At 39.7% G+C, this 18762-nt stretch overlaps 2 protein-coding genes across 2 annotated transcripts in view; one reads left to right on the forward strand and one right to left on the reverse strand.

Annotated features, from left to right (window-relative positions):
* Positions 1-7058: 7058 nt before the first annotated feature.
* LOC121385384 (solute carrier family 23 member 1-like) overlaps positions 7059-18762 on the reverse strand; it is a 29243-nt gene continuing 17539 nt past the window's right edge. Inside the window, exons 9-11 of the mRNA XM_041516052.1 lie at positions 18239-18512; positions 17268-17363; positions 7059-8189 (exon numbers count right to left, since the gene is read on the reverse strand). Of these exons, the coding sequence (XP_041371986.1) occupies positions 7927-8189; positions 17268-17363; positions 18239-18512 (633 nt within the window). The 3' untranslated portion in view covers positions 7059-7926. The remainder of the gene's footprint in view (positions 8190-17267; positions 17364-18238; positions 18513-18762) is intronic.
* LOC121385385 lies at positions 8358-11052 on the forward strand. The gene is made up of 2 exons (XM_041516053.1): positions 8358-8661; positions 9341-11052. Exons 1-2 carry the CDS (start codon positions 8457-8459, stop codon positions 10537-10539), a joined length of 1404 nt encoding a protein of 467 aa, XP_041371987.1. The 5' UTR covers positions 8358-8456; the 3' UTR covers positions 10540-11052.

The raw sequence follows: 18762 nt of genomic DNA on the forward strand, positions 1-18762 counted from the left end.
CAATTCACATGGTGTTTCCACTGTTTAACAGCTGATGTCAATAAATCAATAATGGGCACTCAGAAATAGTTACATAATGATAGACTACATTTTAATAAATACATAGGAAAGTTAAGCCCCTAACCAAGATTTTTTATTTGTTCAGTCGCCAACTACACTTAACCTGGTAATATTAAACTGGACAACCATTATGTGTTTCCTCTAGCACTAAGTTTGATGGGGGTGTATGTACAAAAGGATTTGATTTCAGACAAACAACTGCTATAACAATTTAGGAAGATCGAACTACGTTTTTGCCCGATTCTTTTGGCAACTAACTGTAGCGTTCAAATTCACGTCGCGTTACTACATGTAAATATATTACAGAACTATAGAACTAACGTGTAAAAGCAAGAGTGCGTGAAAAAGGCACGCTAAATAGTTTTGAATGTTCCCTAATTGCCTGCAGCCGTAAACCATTCACGCTAAATAACTGCAAAATAACCAAAAATAACCTAAAAGTTGACAAATTTGAATTGCATTGTCGGTGCAATATGAATTATAAATATTAAACAAATTAAATTTAAAGTGTAGGTTTTCTAAAATAAATATATACTCTATATGATGAAGTGTTAGATCTGTTTGTACAACTTCCACAAGACGACGAAACAGCAGAATCTAGCGTAGTGTCAGAATTTACGAACGCCATCTTTATCGTGAACAAGATGAACTCATTAATATTAATGACGTCTGTAATTACAACTGCGTCTGCGCAAAAATAAACATTTATAAGAAATTATTTGATTGGATCCAACCATTTGGTACTGGAATATAGTGTCTACGATATGTTTGGCGAAATAGTACGAGACTATTACGAATTGGTAGGAATGAATGAATGAATGTTTGTTTAACGACACCCCAGCACAAAAATACATATCGGCTATTGGGTGTCACAAATGGTAAGCATATGGAAATATCATTTATATCTATTCATGTAAAACCACAGTGTAAGTAGCTGTGGGGGAAAAGTATAATATAACACATAAAATCAAGGTAAGTATATTTTAAAACTTTGTATAGAAGTCAAAGTGTTTTAAAAACTTTACAATTAATTCTGGATGGAATTTAAAAGATTCAAAAACATTTCTGTTGCCAAATATATCATTTCTCGTCGGCTTGAGATGATCACACTCCACCAAAATGTGCCGCACAGTCGGTGTACAATGACAATGCTCACACTGAGGGGGAGGGTCCTTCTTTACAATAAATGAATGCGTCAAATATGTATGGCCGATACGGGCACGGCACAAGATTACTTCATCCTTCCTGCATCGCCTGTAGGATGACTGCCACTCTCCCAGGACTGCCTTGACAGAATGAAGCTTGTTCGCAACCGCACCGTCCCAATCGTCTTGCCAAGTCGAAAAGATATATTGGTTAATATGAAATTTAAAATCACTGTAGGGAACACCAACATGGACACGGGGCAAGTTCAAAGCAGACTTGGCAGCAACATCTGCCTTTTCGTTACCCTTAATGCCAACATGGCTGGGTACCCAACAAAATATAACATCTTTATTAGCAATTGATAAAAAGACACACTTTCGTATCACCATCCCAACCAAGGGATGCTCCAATTTCATGTATTGTAGAGCTTGGAGACACGAAAGCGAGTCTGTAAAAATAATATACTTGGATGCACATGAATCCTGAATCTGTTCCAGGGCTTTAATGATTGCCCAAATTTCAGTGGTAAAGATTGATGCTGAATCGGGCAATCTCATGGATATTATTGCGTCTGATGGAAACACTGTAGCACAAGCCACAGAATTCCCATCCCGTGATCCGTCTGTGTAAACAGGAATGTAATCACAGTACCGCTCGTGGATTTCCATGAAATGTTGTTTATAAATAACTGCATCTGTGCGGTCTTTTTTCGACATTCGTACGAAAATCCTGCGATAGTTGTTCGACATTACTACGTGTTTGTACGAGTTTGTAAGATATTTGTACGATGTGGTACGATATATTGCGACATTAGTACGAAATTCGTACGACTTATCTCGGCATAAATATCGTGCTATGTCGCAGCATGTCGTACGTTACTCGTCTTATATCGTACTATGTCGCCACGACTCAGCAGTTGTTTTGGGACGGCGAGATCACTCAACAACACGCGACAAGAGGCGACAATGAGTACAACAGTTGTACGACAATGCACGAATGAGTTGTGACATTGATACGAGCAGACCAAAGACGGCTAAAATTTTAAACAGTTTAAAATTCTCGTGGGCACTTCCCCACAATATGCGAGTAGTGACGACATGCTACGACAAGTGTACAACTTCAGCCGACATATGGCGACATCTCCGCGACATTCCCCCGACATGTGGCGAGTTATGAACTCGCCGCAACTCGTAGCCACTTCCAAGCTAACTTGCGATGAGGACAGACGTCTCGCCATGTACTCTCGAGTTACCCCCTCCCCCCCCCTGAGGGGACTCTTACTGAGTTACGGGAAGCTACTTGAATATCGCGTAACTTACACCGGGTCACGGGTTTCCGTGACTTTGGTGTACGGAGACGCGATCGTACAGAAGAAGAGGAGGAGATGGATAAAGAGGAAAAGCGCGCCAGGAACGGCACGGGGGGGGGGGGGGGGGGCAAAACTGGCGGTCCCTTCTGCGACGCCGCCCCCAGCCCAGCCTGAGTCGAGGAAACCTGCTACGCCGGAACCGTCGACCATCGAGAGGGACAGACTCGACACCGCGGTGTGTGAGACGCCCCGTAAAGGCCCTCCATCGCCGACCACTACGTGGCCCAGACAGAACTGGCCGGTATCCCCGGTACTGCCAGTCGTCAAGCCACCGGCCCGATCAGCCGCCGTTGGAAAGAGGAAGGCCGTCGCTCAGCCGAGCGACCAACCTGACAAGGCCCGGCCTCCACCTTCACAACCACCGCCCCCCTCCGACTCGGAAGCCGTCTGGAAAGTTCAGATCGGGAAAATCAGGTCCGGCTTCCTGAAGTTCGTGCAGGGGGACACCTCGGATCCGGCATTACTGATGGGCGGACTAGTGAAACCAGAACTAAAACAACTGCCTGATGGAAGCGCTTACGAGCTAACTCGGCGCCGAGAAGGAGTCTACCGACAAGCGGTCCTGGTTAGAGAGATGGATAGCTGGTTATCCCACAGTGTGCTTTGTATTTATGGTTATTCCACAGTGTGCTTTGTATTTCTGTTTATTCCACAGTGTGCTTTGTGTTTCTGGTTATTCTACAGTGTGCTTTGTGTTTCTGGATATTCCACAGCGTTCATTTTGTTTCTGGTTATTCCACAGTGTGCTTTGTATTTCTGTTTATTCCAGTGTGTTATTTGTTTCTGGTTATTCCACAGTTTGCTTTGTATTTCTGGATATTCCAGTGTTCATTTTGTTTCTGGTTATTCCACAGTTTGCTTTGTATTTCTGGTTATTCCACAGTTTGCTTTGTGTTTCTGCTTATTCCACAGTGTGTTTTGTGTTTCTGGATATTCCTCAGTGTGCTTTGTGTTTCTGGATATTCCACAATGTTCATTGTATTCCTGGTTAATTCACAGTGTGCTTTGTTTGTGTTTATTCCACAGTGTGCTTTGTGTTTCTGTTTATTCCACAGTGTGCTTTGTATTTGTTTATTCCACAGTGTGCTTTGTATTCCTGGTTTTTCCCACAGTGTGCTTTGTATTCCTGGTCTTTCCACAGTGTGCTTTGTGTTCCTGGTTATTTCACAGTGTGCTTTTGAGTTCCTGGTTATTCCACAGTGTGCTTTGTTTTTCTGATTATTCCACAGTGAGCTTTGTATTTCTGGTTATTCCACAGTGTGCTTTGTATTTCTGGTTAATCCACAGTGTGCTTTGTATTTCTGGTTAATCCACAGTGTGCTTTGTATTTCTGGTTAATCCACAGTGAGCTTTGTGGTCCTGGTTATTCCACAGTGTGGACCGGCCTCGGTGGCGTCGTGGCAGGCCATCGGTCTACAGGCTGGTAGGTACTGGGTTCGGATCCCAGTCGAGGCATGGGATTTTTAATCCAGATACCGACTCCAAACTCTAGTGAGTGCTCCGCAAGGCTCAATGGGTAGGTGTAAACCACTTGCACCGACCAGTGATCCATAACTGGTTCAACAAAGGCCATGGTTTGTGCTATCCTGCCTGCAGGAAGCGCAAATAAAAGATCCCTTGCAGCCAATCGGAAGAGTAGCCCATTTAGTGGCGACAGCGGGTTTCCTCTCAAAATCTGTGTGGTCCTTAACCATATGTCTGACGCCATATAACCGTAAATAAAATGTGTTGAGTGCGTCGTTAAATAAAACCTTTCTTTCTTTCCACTGTGCTTTGTATTTCTGGTTATTACGCAGTGTGCTTTGTATTTATGGTTATTCCGCAGTGTGTTTTGTATTTCTGGTTATTCCGCAATGTGCTTTGTGTTCCTGATTATTCCACAATGTGCTTTGTGTTTCTGGGTATTCCACAATGTGCTTTGTGTTCCTGGTTATTCCACAGTGTGCTTTGTGTTTCTGGTTATTTCACAATGTGCTTTGTATTTGTGGTTATTCCACAGTGTTCATTGTGTTCCTGGTTATTCCACAGCGTGCTTTGTATTTCTCGTTATTCCACAGTGTATTTTGTGCTTCTGGTTATTCCACAATGTGCTTTGTGTTTATGGTTATTCCACAGTGGTCTTTGTGTTCCTGGTTATTCCACAATGTGCTTTGTGTTTCTGGTTATTCCACCAGTGTGCTTTGTGTTTCTGGTTGTTTCACAGTTTGCTTTGTGTTTCTGGTTATTCCACAGTGTGCTTTGTGTTTTTGGTTATTCCACAATGTGTTGGCTATTCAACAGTTGTTTTATATCCCTGGTCCCTTGTTTGTTTCTAGATATTCACCAGTGTGTTTTGTGTTCCTGTTTATTTAAGTGTGTTTTGTGTTCCTGGTTATTCAAGTGTGTTTTTGATCCTGGTTATTTCAGTGTTTTGTAGTTAAATGTTGTTTTCGTTGACGTTAATATGTTTAATTCACACACAATTTGTTAATATGTTTAATTCACACACAACTTATATATGCTGTTTAACTAGTATTTATTTGAATAAATAAAACATTGTTAGTAATATATAGATCTGTAAAATACATTAATTTGTTAACAAAATATATCTTCTATTAATGCGACTATCCCGAGTTTTTTGGCGATTGTTAAGTTCAACGTCGACAAAAAGTGTTTTTTTAATGACTACTTACATATTAAATATATTTTTCTAAATAAAACATTATTGGTTTTATTTGAATGTGTTTCGGATCGCTCTAGTATTTACACTAGGTAAAACTTCATTTTATTTCGTAATACATATTTTATTCGTTCGTACACAATTATTGGGATTTCAAATACAGTTTGGGCTACATATAAATGTTTAGCTCGATCAACATTTCAGGGATGTGGTACCCATTAACCCCCCCCCCCCCCCCCCTCCCCTCCTCCCAAGCTGAACTGACCTCCAAAAAAGCGGAAATCCTTACCATACACTATGTAAAGGTCACTTGTTTTGCATTTCAGATCAACTCCAATCTAGTTTGTAATAAAATATTTTACAGGGGTGGGACGTGGCCCAGTGGTAAAGCATTTGCCTGATGCGTGGTCGGTTTGGGATCGATCCCTATCGGTGGCCCATTAGCCTGTTTCTCGTTCCAGCAGTGCACCACGACTGGTACATCAAAGGCCGTGATATGTGCTATCATGTCTATGGGATGCTCATGTTTCTCGTTCCAGCCAGTGCACCACGACTGGTACATCAAAGGCCGTGATATGTGCTATCATGTCTATGGGATGCTAATGTTTCTCGTTCCAGCCAGTGCACCACGACTGGTACATCAAAGGCCGTGATATGTGCTATCATGTCTATGGAATGCTAATGTTTCTCGTTCCAGCCAGTGCACCACGACTGGTACATCAAAGGCCGTGATATGTGCTATCATGTCTATGGGATGGTGCATATAAAAATCCCTTTCTGCTAATCGAAAAGAGTAGCCCATGAAGTGGCGACAGCGGGTTTACTCGCTCTATATTCTGTGAGATCGTTAACCATATATTTGACACGATATAACCGTAAATAAAATGTGTTTTGTTTGTCGTTAAATAAAATAAATTCCTTCCTAAAAACAAAATGTAGCAGTTTTTATCTAACACTGTCAGAATTACCAAATGTTTGACATCCATTAGCCGATTATTAATACATCAATGTGTTCTAGTGGTATCGTTAAAAAAAAAAAAATTTTTAAATTATTTTACTCAAAATAAAGCTGAAATCTAATAAAAATCTGGAAAATTACATTCAGGCATGGCGAAAGCAAGTAGACATTGGGGTGGGGTTAGGGGCGCAAAGCAAAATATTTTAGGGGGTTCGGGGGTATGCTCCGCCGTAAAAGTTTGAAAACTATGTGTCCTGAAATGCAATTTCCTGCATTCTACATATAAAATTCATCTCTCGTTACAAAATGTTATTATTTGAAAACATCTTGCAATGCAGCAAATTCAGGATAGTCCCTTTAATTATTTGTGGTTATCAAGTATTCGCCTGCTTGCATATAAATGTTTAAAAAGAAGAAGTTTTGTTTTGATTAACGACACCACTAGAGCACATTGATTTATTCATCATCGGCTGTTGGATGTCAAACATTTGGTTATTATGACATATAGTCCCAGAGAGGAAACCCGCTACATTTTTCATTAGTAGCAAGAGATCACTCAACACATTTTATTTACGGTTATATGGCGTGAGACATATGGTTAAGGACCACGCAGATATTGAGAGAGGAAACCCGCTGTCGCCACTTCATGAACTACTCTTTCCGATTAGCAGCAAGGGATCTTTTATATGCACCATCCCACAGACAGAATAGCACATACTACGGCCTTTGATATACCAGTCGTGGCGCACTGGCTGGAACGAGAAAGAGCCCAATGAGCCCACCGACGGGGATCGATCCCAAACCGACCACGCTTCAAGCGAACACTTTACCACTGGGCTACGTCCCGCCCCTATTTAAAAAAAAAATATCGTATAAATATCTTAAAAAATAAAAAAATATCTAACAAAATAATATTTTAAATAATAGTCAGAACACATGAAATGCATTTTGTAAAATCAATAACTTCAGTTTCGTATAAAATGTATTTGAAACTTTTACAACCATAATTGTACAAAACAAGGGGGGGGGGGGCGCAGGGGCAAAACTTCAAACTCGGGCAAAAATTAGACCGATATTAGGGCAAAATATGCTAACCCCGAGACCTTCTTACCATGTATTTCCATCACTCTATCCTCAAAATGAGTTGTAATTCATGTAAAAATGCGCAGGGATTCGTTTGCAACTCTATTTTGCTGTTTGGTAGTAATGGTTATATGATTAAAATGATTTTTGGGGGTCCAGATTTGGGCATTTTGGTTTTAATTCGGGCAAAAACCAGCCTGGCTCCCCTACAGAAATGGGAGCCATAAGCTTATGTATAGAAAACCAAGATGACAATAACATATTAAAGTGACATACCCTAGTTTTTTTATAATTTAAATTAGAAGTACTTACATTTTATCATTTAGAATATTAATTTTTGTACACCTAAAGTGGTTCTGGTCATCCAGGTTTTTGCAATACCCCAAAATGCATTTTTTCCAAGATTCTAAAAAACATACGTTCATCTGAGAAGTAATTGTTGTCAGGACAAGCTCTAGTTATTTTTAGACAGCATTTCCATGTTTTAACATCACATACTTTAGCTTCTCTGTCATAACCTTATCCAAATGTGTGTTGCACGTTTGTAGATTAACTAAACTTAGTGTCCATTTTATCGGGGTAAAACAAGGGTATGCGCCTTTAAAATTGTCAAAATTAACAATTCACGAGTAGCGTCCCCTTTATTCATATCTACAGCTGTGTGCTTTGTTGTGCAGTAGCAATGTTTTCGTCTTCCTTCGTTTTTCTTCTGAACCTCAACATTAATGCTTTGAACGGCGATTTGACCCGGAAGTTAAATGTAGGTAGGAAGGGCACATATCTTGCGCAGCGGCACTTCCGTAAGAGACCAGTGATGAGCGGCAAGTCGTATAATTGACTGTTCTTCTTTTTCGCACCCTTTTTTGCTTCTAGATGGTGACGCCAGACTATGATGCCTCGTTCTTCGTCCGTACCTAGAATAATAATTAAAAAAAGTATCTTTATAGTGGAAAGGGTCATTCCACTGGTATACCCAGAATTTTATATTGTGTGTATGTGGGAAGGGGGGGGGGGGGGGGGGGCATGGCCACTGGGCTATTCCGATATTACGTAATGGTGTTGTGCTATTTAATGAGCGGAAGTAGTGAGTTATCTGCCCCCGATAGGTGGCGCAGTCTGTACCGGTCCAGCGATTTCTTTGTTTACAACAAAAGCCATTGCAAACTTTTGAATTTATAACAATGCCGCGTACTTGTTGCTCTGTGCCAAGATGTCACTTAAGGGGAGGTCACGAATTCCCATCAAATCTAGAACTTCGAGATACTTGGGTAAAGGCGATCAAGCGGATCGACGAAACTACATCAAAACAATGGATTCCGTCGAGTACAGCTGTTGTGTGCAAAGCACATTTCACAGTGAGCGATTACGTTCAGCAGACAATACATGGTAAGTTGTATTTGTTTTTATTTGTTTCTGTTTATGTCGAACAGTATAGTACTTCTATTTTTAATAACAGGTATGTACCACGAGTTTATTTTCATTCAACATTACCGTAAAATACGCCTGAACGTTAGGTATGCGGTCAGAATGCTCCCCAGGATGAAACGGCACCGAAAATGCAAGTCAAAACGGCCAAAGAAAAAAAAAGTTAAAACGGCCAAAGGAAATAGTCATCGTACCATAACACTAAATTAATTCTCATTACTAATAATGTTAACCAATATAAGCAGTATATCATGGGCAGTCCAAAAATATATGTATAAAAACAACGGTATCACAAGTTAACACTTTATTACATGTTTTTAAACAGAAACTACATCACAATACAATTTTATTACACTAATTTACAACATAAATAATAATAATATAATAAAAATATACAAACACAACAGCTCATTATAAAGACATGTTGCCTATAAAATTTGCCCATTTGAAATAAATATTAGTAATCAAAATTTACCCCATAACATTAACTCTTCCCATATGTATATACACAAATACACTAAAACAACATTTTAAGCATTGTTAATAGAAATGTATGTACAGATGCAGTTGTTGACATTTAGAAATCCAAATAAAATTTAAAAAATAGTTATTACACTTTAGATGTTTGTTCTCATTTCAGGACAAAAACCACTTAAGATGAAGCTGCTTTCAACAGCAATCCCAAGCCAATTTGAATGGACAAGACCTGACACAGCTAGTCAGATTGATCGACAACTGAGATCAAAAGAGAGGGAGTCGCAAAAACGAAAAAAGGACTTCGAGGCCAAATATGAGATGGAAAAAGAATTTGAGTATATCGAATATGGCGAAGAGATTGTTACTTCAGACAAACATCCTCGACTGGATATTGATGCCACATGTATACCAGCTGATGATATTATAACAACAGACTGCTCAACACAAACTTGTACTGAGAAACAAAAGTTTGATATTACAGACTTTATTACAGATGACAAGGCCATCCATTTTTATACTGGACTAGAATGTTATGTAAAGTTTATTTTTGTTTTGAAGTCTCTTGGACCAGCAGCATTTTGTCTAAAATATATATACCACAATGTACTTAACATTTCTGTTCCTAACCAATTCTTCATGATGCTCATGAAATTGAGAAGGCATCAAACTTACTTTGAAATGTCATTAATGTTTGGAATTTCAGAGGCAGGTGTGAAAAATATAGTTTTCACGTGGATTTCATTTGTGTCGAAGCAGTGGCGCGAAATCAATATTTGGCCGCCACAAAATCTAGTTAAACATTTCTCCCCATCAGATTTCAAATCCAAGTTTCCCACAACAAGGCTTGTTATAGATGGTACTGAATGCCCCGTCAAGAAACCCAAGCCTCCAAGAGCTCAACAATCCACATTTTCTACATATAAGAATCGGAACACAGTGAAAACCCTTATTGGTGCTTCACCTGGCGGACTCATTTCCTATATATCACCCACTTATGGTGGTTCCACCAGTGACAGACAGATAGTAGAACGAAGTAATTTATTGTCCTGTGTTGATCCTGGCGACTCAATAATGGCTGACAAAGGATTTAATGTTCAAGATTTATTTGCACCTATTAATGTTGCTATAAATATTCCAACATTTTTCAGAAAAAAAAATAGAATGAGTGGAAACATAGTAATGAAGGACAGAAAGATTTCAAGTAAACGAGTACACATTGAGCGAATTATTGGATTGGGAAAAACATACAAAATTCTGTGTAATCCTTTGACCAGCACAGAGACAAAATTATCATCTGATATTGTTTTCATCTGTTACATGTTGTGTAATTTTAGAACATGCATTGTGTCATGTAATGCATAAATGTTCTTGCTGCATTGCATACTGTATATTGTATACATGTATTCTCTCCCATAAATATTATCAGACTTCAAACTCTCTCATCAATTTGTTATGTTGCAATATTATTCTGCCACAAAAATAAAATAGATGAAAACTCAACATGTCTATACACACACACACACACACACATAAATACTTGTAATAGTACATCTACTACATGTAAACATACACTGTACAGTTTAAATCACAATGTCAAAAATAACAGAATCTTTGAATTATACATTCAAACAATTACAATTATCTTAGATGTGAGAAAATTATGAATACATGTACGATTTGGGTCGGACCCTTTTCTAGGTTTGGACTTCCTAGAAACACTACTGTTAGGCATTGAAGAATCTGCTGCCTATTCAGTGTATGATTTGTAAAACCGTTTTTCTAATAAAGTTTTTTTGAAATAGTTTTCAAAAAAGTCCTGTAACTCTGACACCATTTTGTTAATGAAATCATCATTCCGTGACACTTTGAAATATAGGATGTCAGCTATCGTGTAGACAATGAACACACACAATCCTGTGCTCCTGTACAAAGTAACTGACCCTGTATTTGGTAATAGTAGTCATGTTTTTCTTCCAAATAGTACTTTGAGTTTGTATCCATCTTTAAGTAAGGTACAGTGACTGAGGATATTAATTTATCTTTCGCAGTGTATGGGCATTTCACTTCTACGATCTGTAGACTGTCTATTTTCCCATCTGGCGAGCTGGACAAAAAGGGGTAGTCCTTTGATACAACAACTCCACAATTATTCACTACATTTCCAGATAATGACATATATTTGGAAAGTGCTACATGCTCATATTTCAAACCGTGTGTAAGAGACGGTGCCTTAACACTTGTAACAGTCACCATCGACTTTGCCAGTTTGTTTTTATTTGTGCGGTCGGTTGCTTTGCAAATCCTGCCGAAGTTTGACGATGTCAGACGTTTGGTCCGCTCATCTGCCCAGAGTGGATTTTTCCCCTGACCACAGGTTTGCTTCTCAATATTCTTAATCTCATCTTCTGTTATTTTAGATACAAATATTGCTTCCAAATAACTGTCCTGTGGGGTCAATTCCAAGTAGTCATGGTCCAGTGCCACTGCATAACTGTTAGCAGGTGGGATCAGTTGGAAAATGGGCATTTTTGAAATTCCCGAAAAATTTAAGCAATGATTCCGGAAAAAATCTGAGTACCCAGGGTTGTTTCGCAAGTTGGCTGGCCGAGGATCAAAATCCATGTTTGTGAACTCGTCGGCGCGAGGTAAATTCATCTGCTTGGCTTTCAGTGGACTGCCTACAAACTTTTTACAATGGTGGAATGTCTGCAATTTTTGAGTACATGTTTCCTCAGTAATAACAGTTTTTGTAGAACAAAAAATGTTCACAGCATACAACACTGTGCACACATGTTTACAATGGGCATTTGGGCCCATGCCAGCCGCACACTCGCACTGAGTTTCGTTGATATCACCATCACTACTCAAGGCTATATCTACCATATAGGTAACACCTTTTTTCATTTCTGCATGGCAACAGCTCTTGACAAAGAATTTATCTCCATCCTTGCCTACACGGAGGAAGATAACAATTTTTTCATTGTAGAATGTCTTTACTGTTTTAATGTCCAATTCCTTGTCAAACTGTTGCAAATAATATTTTACAGTGTCTATTGTTAAATAACAAAATTCTGTGTCTGAATTGATGTCTCTGAAACAGACTGAATCTGGAATCAGCATATAAAAGTCTGGTCCGCAAACATCTGTCTGGCCAAAGTTTTTGTTTCTTTCATATGCTTCAAGTCTGAAACAAAATCAAAACAAAGTTTTAAATATTATGTTTAAATTAGTCCTGTTGTGAATATATTGTCTAAGGCCTGTACGTATTTTGTGAGTAAATGATATTGGAAATAAACAACCCCAAAGTTATTTAAAAAAATTATTTGTAAATATAAACACGCAATATATGTGAAATTTATAAAAATCAATGGATATAAGAAAAATCAATGATTAAATGTACTATATTAACAAAATAAAAATTAGGGCGAAGCGACTCGGTTAGAGGTATGATTCAACCATTCAAAATGACTCGGGGTGAACTTGTAATAAGGGCGAAATGACCTGTTACCAACAAAATAATAATTATGGTTCCGATTACCCGACCGTCCCTAGAAAAAACATGCAGCCCTGTTTTTAAAGAAAATGATACGCAAAAAAAAAAAATTGCTGAACAAGTCTAAACTGATATCACCAAGAAGCAGATTATATATATTTTTTTAAATAACCAACTTTTGCACAATAGTCAGCTGAGAATTAAATTACATTCAAAAGTGAAAGTAGAAGAATATGTTGTTAAAACTAGTGCTGTTGCATACTCGAAATACTATTACTATGAAAAATACATTTTGCCTAGTAGTATAAAATATAGAAAGATAGGGCAATTCTGCGTTAAAGTGGACATGGAGTGAAAAATTAAAATCATGTTATTACTTATATATTAAGATTGTTTCGAATGTAAAATTGTACGGAGAATCCAAATCTGATAAGTAAAATATTATAAAATAAATGGATGTGGCTGACCATAGCCATTTTATAAGGATACCATCACACTAAAAATATGACACTTCCATAATACACACTGAATTTTTTTTAGATATAGGTGAAATTAGAAAACACAATCAGTTTGTAATTCTGTTACCGAAAACAAACAAAATGTTAGATTGTATTGTTCATATATATGTAATCAAGGAATCAACTCATATTCTCTGAGTAAAATTTACATAATCATATACATTTACTTTCAAATTCATGCATTATTAGTAAAATTATAGCTTGAAATAAGAAATAAAATATGGCCTGCTTTTATTTATTTTTTTAAATTGCAGGTCAAAAGAAATATGGACAGCACATGGTGTATTTAGGGTTTGGAACAGTGTGTGGAAAATTAGTATTGATGTAGAATATAACTGTGTGGTCTAGTCTATGATTAAGTATAACAAAATATATAACTTTTTATAAGCTGCATAATAAATGATTACGGTACAAAATGGCCAAATAACTATGGTACGAAATGGTAAAATTAGGTACAAAATGACTATGGCACAATGGTACGAATTGACTGGTTACCATATAACTATTTAAATAACAAATTTATACAAAGCCTACCTATCCTAAACAATTTGCCTCAAATGATAAAAAAGAACACCTATAAAATAATAAATGAATTAAACCACGTCACTCTTGCCAACATACTCCTTTCCACGTTACTGTGACGTAATTTGACCAAAGCAAAACATGTTGACTTGTGGTATTTATTTTAATTCCCTGTGAATAAGGTCATTGTTTTATTATTAAAATATACGACTTCACGCTTAATAAATTGTCTATATACACTTACCTTTCAACCAGTTCCTTCTTTCTTCCCGTCTGTTTGGCATTTCGCTTCTTTAATTCAGCCTTCAACTGAATAATAGTTAGACTACCGAACATATTTCGTGGTAACGTTTTACACCATGCTTTCTTGACAAAGTCGAGGACCGGCAAGTGCTGCCACCAAGCGGAAGATCAAGGGCAGATAACTCACTACTTCCTCTCATTCAGTGTAGTCCATTGTAAGTGGACCAGGTCAGTTCTGCCAGTGTGTGAGATGGCTGCCCACACCATGACACTACCCCCGCCGAATCTGTCCACTTCCTGCACGCAGTTTGCCGCATAACGTTCACCACGACGCCTATACACGCGACATCTTCCATCATGACGTCGGAGCAGAAATCGGGACTCGTCACTGAACCACACCTGTCTCCATCGCAGTTGAGGCCATTGTCGATGAATCTGGCACCACTGCAGTCGGAGTCGACGGTGTTGTGGTGTTAAGATGACACCTCGAACTGGACGTCTGGCACGAATTCCTACCTCACGTAGGCGGTTCCGTACGGTCTGGTCGGATATCCTGCGCAAACCTGGTATTGCTGCGGCTGTGGAGGTGGCAGTAGTCAATCGTTCCCGAAGGTGGCGTACCCGGATGTAGCGGTCCTGCCCGGGGGTAGTGACCCGTGGTCGACCGGATCTAGGGAGGTCACGTGTTGATCCATGTTGCTGGTAACGGTCCCACAGTCTGGAGATGGTGCTTGGGGACACATGGAATGCCCTGGCAACGGCCGTTCTGGATTTGCCTGCGTCTAGTCGGCCGATGGCATTGTTTCTCTGCGGTTCACTGAGACGTGGCATGTCCTGGATTGTCAACTGTCGGCCAGATACAGAGGCCAGGCAAGCGAACACCCTGCACTTTTATACTGTCGGTGTTCATGTTGCACGTGCAGACAACGCACGTGCAGTGGTGACATGGTTTGCACGTGGCTGCGTTTTTGCGAATATTCACATTTTGGAACTTTATTGTACAGTAGCTGCGTTTTATCGAATGTAACCGTGGGAATGTGTTTGGGACATGCAATGACCTTATATTCACAAAGCATGAACCGGTAAGAAACATAAAATCGGAGTTATAACCCATTTGTACCCTTTTGCGTTTCTTTTTTTGAAGAGTATATATATCAGGGGAACCTGAAATATTAATGTTAATATCAACTATTAGACATCCTAGTAAAGAACGTTCAGGTCTGTTTATTAACACACCGAAACACATTCCATAGTTTGCACGCGCATCACGCAATTGCCCCGTACACGTGCGTGGGGTGTCATTCTCGATTTTGACAATTTCCAGGAAGGTCCATTAATCACTGTGGAACATTATTTCTGACAATCGTTTTCATTCTGTTGATCATACAGTTGTTATTGTTTTGTTTTTAGTAATTTTTATTGTTTGAATTTGCGATTTACTGATAAACAAACGTCAATTTTCACTTCTGACACCAATCGTCCTTCAAGATCTTTGGTGGTCATAAAACCTACTGTAATACTGAACTACCGGTTGTAATGTTTGCCCAATTAATTCACTATTATAATATAACCATTCCCCACAGCTAATATACTTTACAATTTTGGCAATTGTAAATCCTACCAGTTATCATCAATTTTATGTCCCGGGTGAAATGTTTTTTTCGCTTGTCACGAGCTTCTTTCACCAGGGACATATTCGATAACATCTGGTACAGAGTTTGTTATTTGGTTTATTACCTTAGATTTTTTTCACGTCTTGGCGTTCTCTGTCAAGACACCATCTCTGCTGGTAAACATTGTGACGTCACTATACTCAACAGTTGAGACATGCTTATTATTTAGGGGAAGGAAATGTTTTATTTAACAACGCACTCAACACATTTTATTTACAGTTATATGGCGTCAGACATATGGTTAAGGACCACACAGATATTGATAGAGGAGACCCGCAGTCGCCACTTCTTGGGCTACTAATTTCGAATGGCAGCAAGGGATCTTTTATATGCACCACCCCACAGACAGGATAGTACATGCCACGGCCTTTGTTACACCAATTGTGGTGCACTGGCTGGAACGAGAAATAGCCCAATGGGTCCACCGACGGGGATCGATCCTAGACCAACCGCGCATCAAGCGAGCGCTTTACCACTGGGCTACGTCCCGCCCTTATTATTTAGGGCATGCTGGTTTTACAATTGCAAATTGAGTTTTACCGGCGACATTATTGTTTGAAATGACAGACCAATCATCGGTGGTGTTGTGGAGAAGCCATCGGACATAAGGCTGGTAGGTACTAGATTCGCAGCCCGGTACCGGCTGCCACCTAGAGCGAGTTTTAACGACTCTGTAGGTATTTGTAATACCACTACACTGCCTCTCTCTCTGCCTCTCTCTCTCTGCCTCTCTCTCTCTCTGCCTCTCTCTCTCTCTGCCTCTCTCTCTGCCTGCCTCTCTCTCTCTCCCCCTCTCTCTCTCTCCCCCTCTCTCTCTCTCTCTCTCTCCCTCTCTCTCTCTCTCCCCCTCTCTCTCTCTCTCTCTCTCTCTCTCTCTCTCTCTCTCTCTCCTAAAGTAACCACTCAGTAACCACTAAAGTAACCACTAACAAGTAACCACTAACAAGTAACAACTAACCCACTGTCCTAGACAGCCCAGATAGCTGAGGTGTGTGCTCAGTAGAGCGTGCTTAAACCTTAATTGAATATAAACACGAAAAATAAGTGGAAATGACATAAAATGTAATAGCACTACACCAACTTTTATGACTAACCACTAACAACTAAGTATTAACCCACAGTCTTGGACAGTCTAGATAGCTGAGGTCAGTGCCAAGGAAGGCGTGCTTGAACGCTAATTGGATATAAGCCAGTTGAAATGAATGAATGAAAAGTAAAGTTTGTTTTATTTAACGACGCCACTAGAGCACATTGATTTTTTTTATCTTATCATCGGCTATTGGACGTCAAACATATGGTCATTCTAACACTGTTTTTTTTAGAGGAAACCCGCTGTCGCCACACAAGCTACTCTTTTACGACAGGCAGCAAGGGATATTTTATTTGCGCTTCCCACAGGCAGGATAGCACAAACCATGGCCTTTGTTGAACCAGTTATGGATCACTGGTCGGTGCAAGTGGTTTACACCTACCCATTGAGCCTTGCGGAGCACTCACTCAGGGTTTGGAGTCGGTATCTGGATTAAAAATCCCAGGCCTCCACTGGGATCCGAACCTAGCACCTATCAGCCTGTAGACCGATGGCCTAACCACGATGGTTGAAATGAATGAATGAAAATGCCAGTACTTTACTGTACTTACCAGGCACAGTGTTATCGAGGAAGAAAGCCAAAACACCCCCAATAAACATCGAAGTTCGCAACAGGACGATGAGCACTTGATCCACATCTTGGCTTCCTGTTAACAGATGAATAAAAAAGTTTCAAATTAAAGTTTAACAACACCGCTAGAGCATATAGATTTCTTAATAATCGCCTATTGAAAAGTTTGTTTTGTTTAACGATACCACTAGAACACATTGATTTATTAATCATCGGCTATTGGATGTTAAACATTTGGTGATTTTGACATTAGTCTTAAAAAGAAAAACCGCTACATTTGTCCATTAGTAGCAAAGGATCTTTTATATGCACCATCCCACAGACAGGATATCACATACCATGGCCTTTGATATACCAGTTGTAGTGCACTGGCTGGAACGAGAAATAGCCCAATGGGCCCACCGACGGGGATTGATCCTTGGTCGACCGCACGTCTAGCGAGTACTTTACCAGGTACCAGAGAAGTAAATTGACCAATCAGCGTCGTGTTGCCCACGAAAATAGTGTTTTTAAAATGCACCCCGTTTTTTAATAAAATAATTTATGAGTTTGAAAATAGGTAAGAAATTGGATCTTTGACAGGAATTGCACCTACATTTATTTTGCACAATTGTGTTGAATGAGATCTCACATTCCATGAGCTATTTGTACATACCGAGTATGAATGAATACATGGTTGGAGTGGATTGGCTTTCTAGCAGCCGTGAAATGGCAAATTGGAGGGGTGCCTCCAAAAATGAACGATTATTTCCAGATTTAGGTTGCCATCACCCAGTTAAGATATTCTTGCTGCACAAAACAAGGACAGGTTATTATCACTACATGTGTGATTCATCTGGAAAAATTCTCTTTTTCAATGTTGTTTAATTTATGTTAATATGGTGTGTTATGATTTACTTCGCTGCTACCACCACTGGGCTACGTCCCACCCCCGATGTCTTTAACGAGCACCTGTTTGAATGGCATCGGGATACTTCTTGAAGTACACCGGCAACATGAGCCCGACCAGGAACGAGCAGCCGATGATGCAGAGATTGCGCCCGGACGACAAGTCAACGAACGACAGGGCAGACAGTCCGACCGCCGTCACCATGCCGAAACTGACGACGACTATTCCGCCGAGAACCGGATCGGGCATCATCGTGAGTACCGCGCCGAACTTGCCGATGATTCCTGTGGCAAGGAAAATCACCCCGGCTGTGACGAAGGCCGAACGACTTGCAACCTGAAACAAAAGGGATGTCCGTAATCCGAATACGTACACGAGTAGGTAATTAATTGTACGTAATTGTGATAGTGGATGTCCGTAAAAAGAATGCGTATACGAGTACCTAACAGTGTGTGTGTGTATGTGTGAGAGAGAGAGAGAGAGAGAGAGAGAGAGAGAGAGAGAGAGAGAGAGAGAGAGAGAGAGAGAGAGAGAGAGAGAGAGAGAGAGAGACACACACACAGAGGGATACAAATACTACAATCAT

Source organism: Gigantopelta aegis, chromosome 11 (genome assembly GCF_016097555.1).
Source record: "Gigantopelta aegis isolate Gae_Host chromosome 11, Gae_host_genome, whole genome shotgun sequence".
In the NCBI taxonomy this organism is placed as follows: domain Eukaryota; kingdom Metazoa; phylum Mollusca; class Gastropoda; order Neomphalida; family Peltospiridae; genus Gigantopelta; species Gigantopelta aegis.

Bases quoted from the DNA above. Each gene is read 5' to 3' on its own strand.
- LOC121385385 (XM_041516053.1), top strand. From the start codon at position 8,457: ATGCCGCGTACTTGTTGCTCTGTGCCAAGATGTCACTTAAGGGGAGGT. The intron at 8,662-9,340 runs GTAAGTTGTATT...TTCTCATTTCAG, and splicing joins CGTTCAGCAGACAATACATG to GACAAAAACCACTTAAGATG.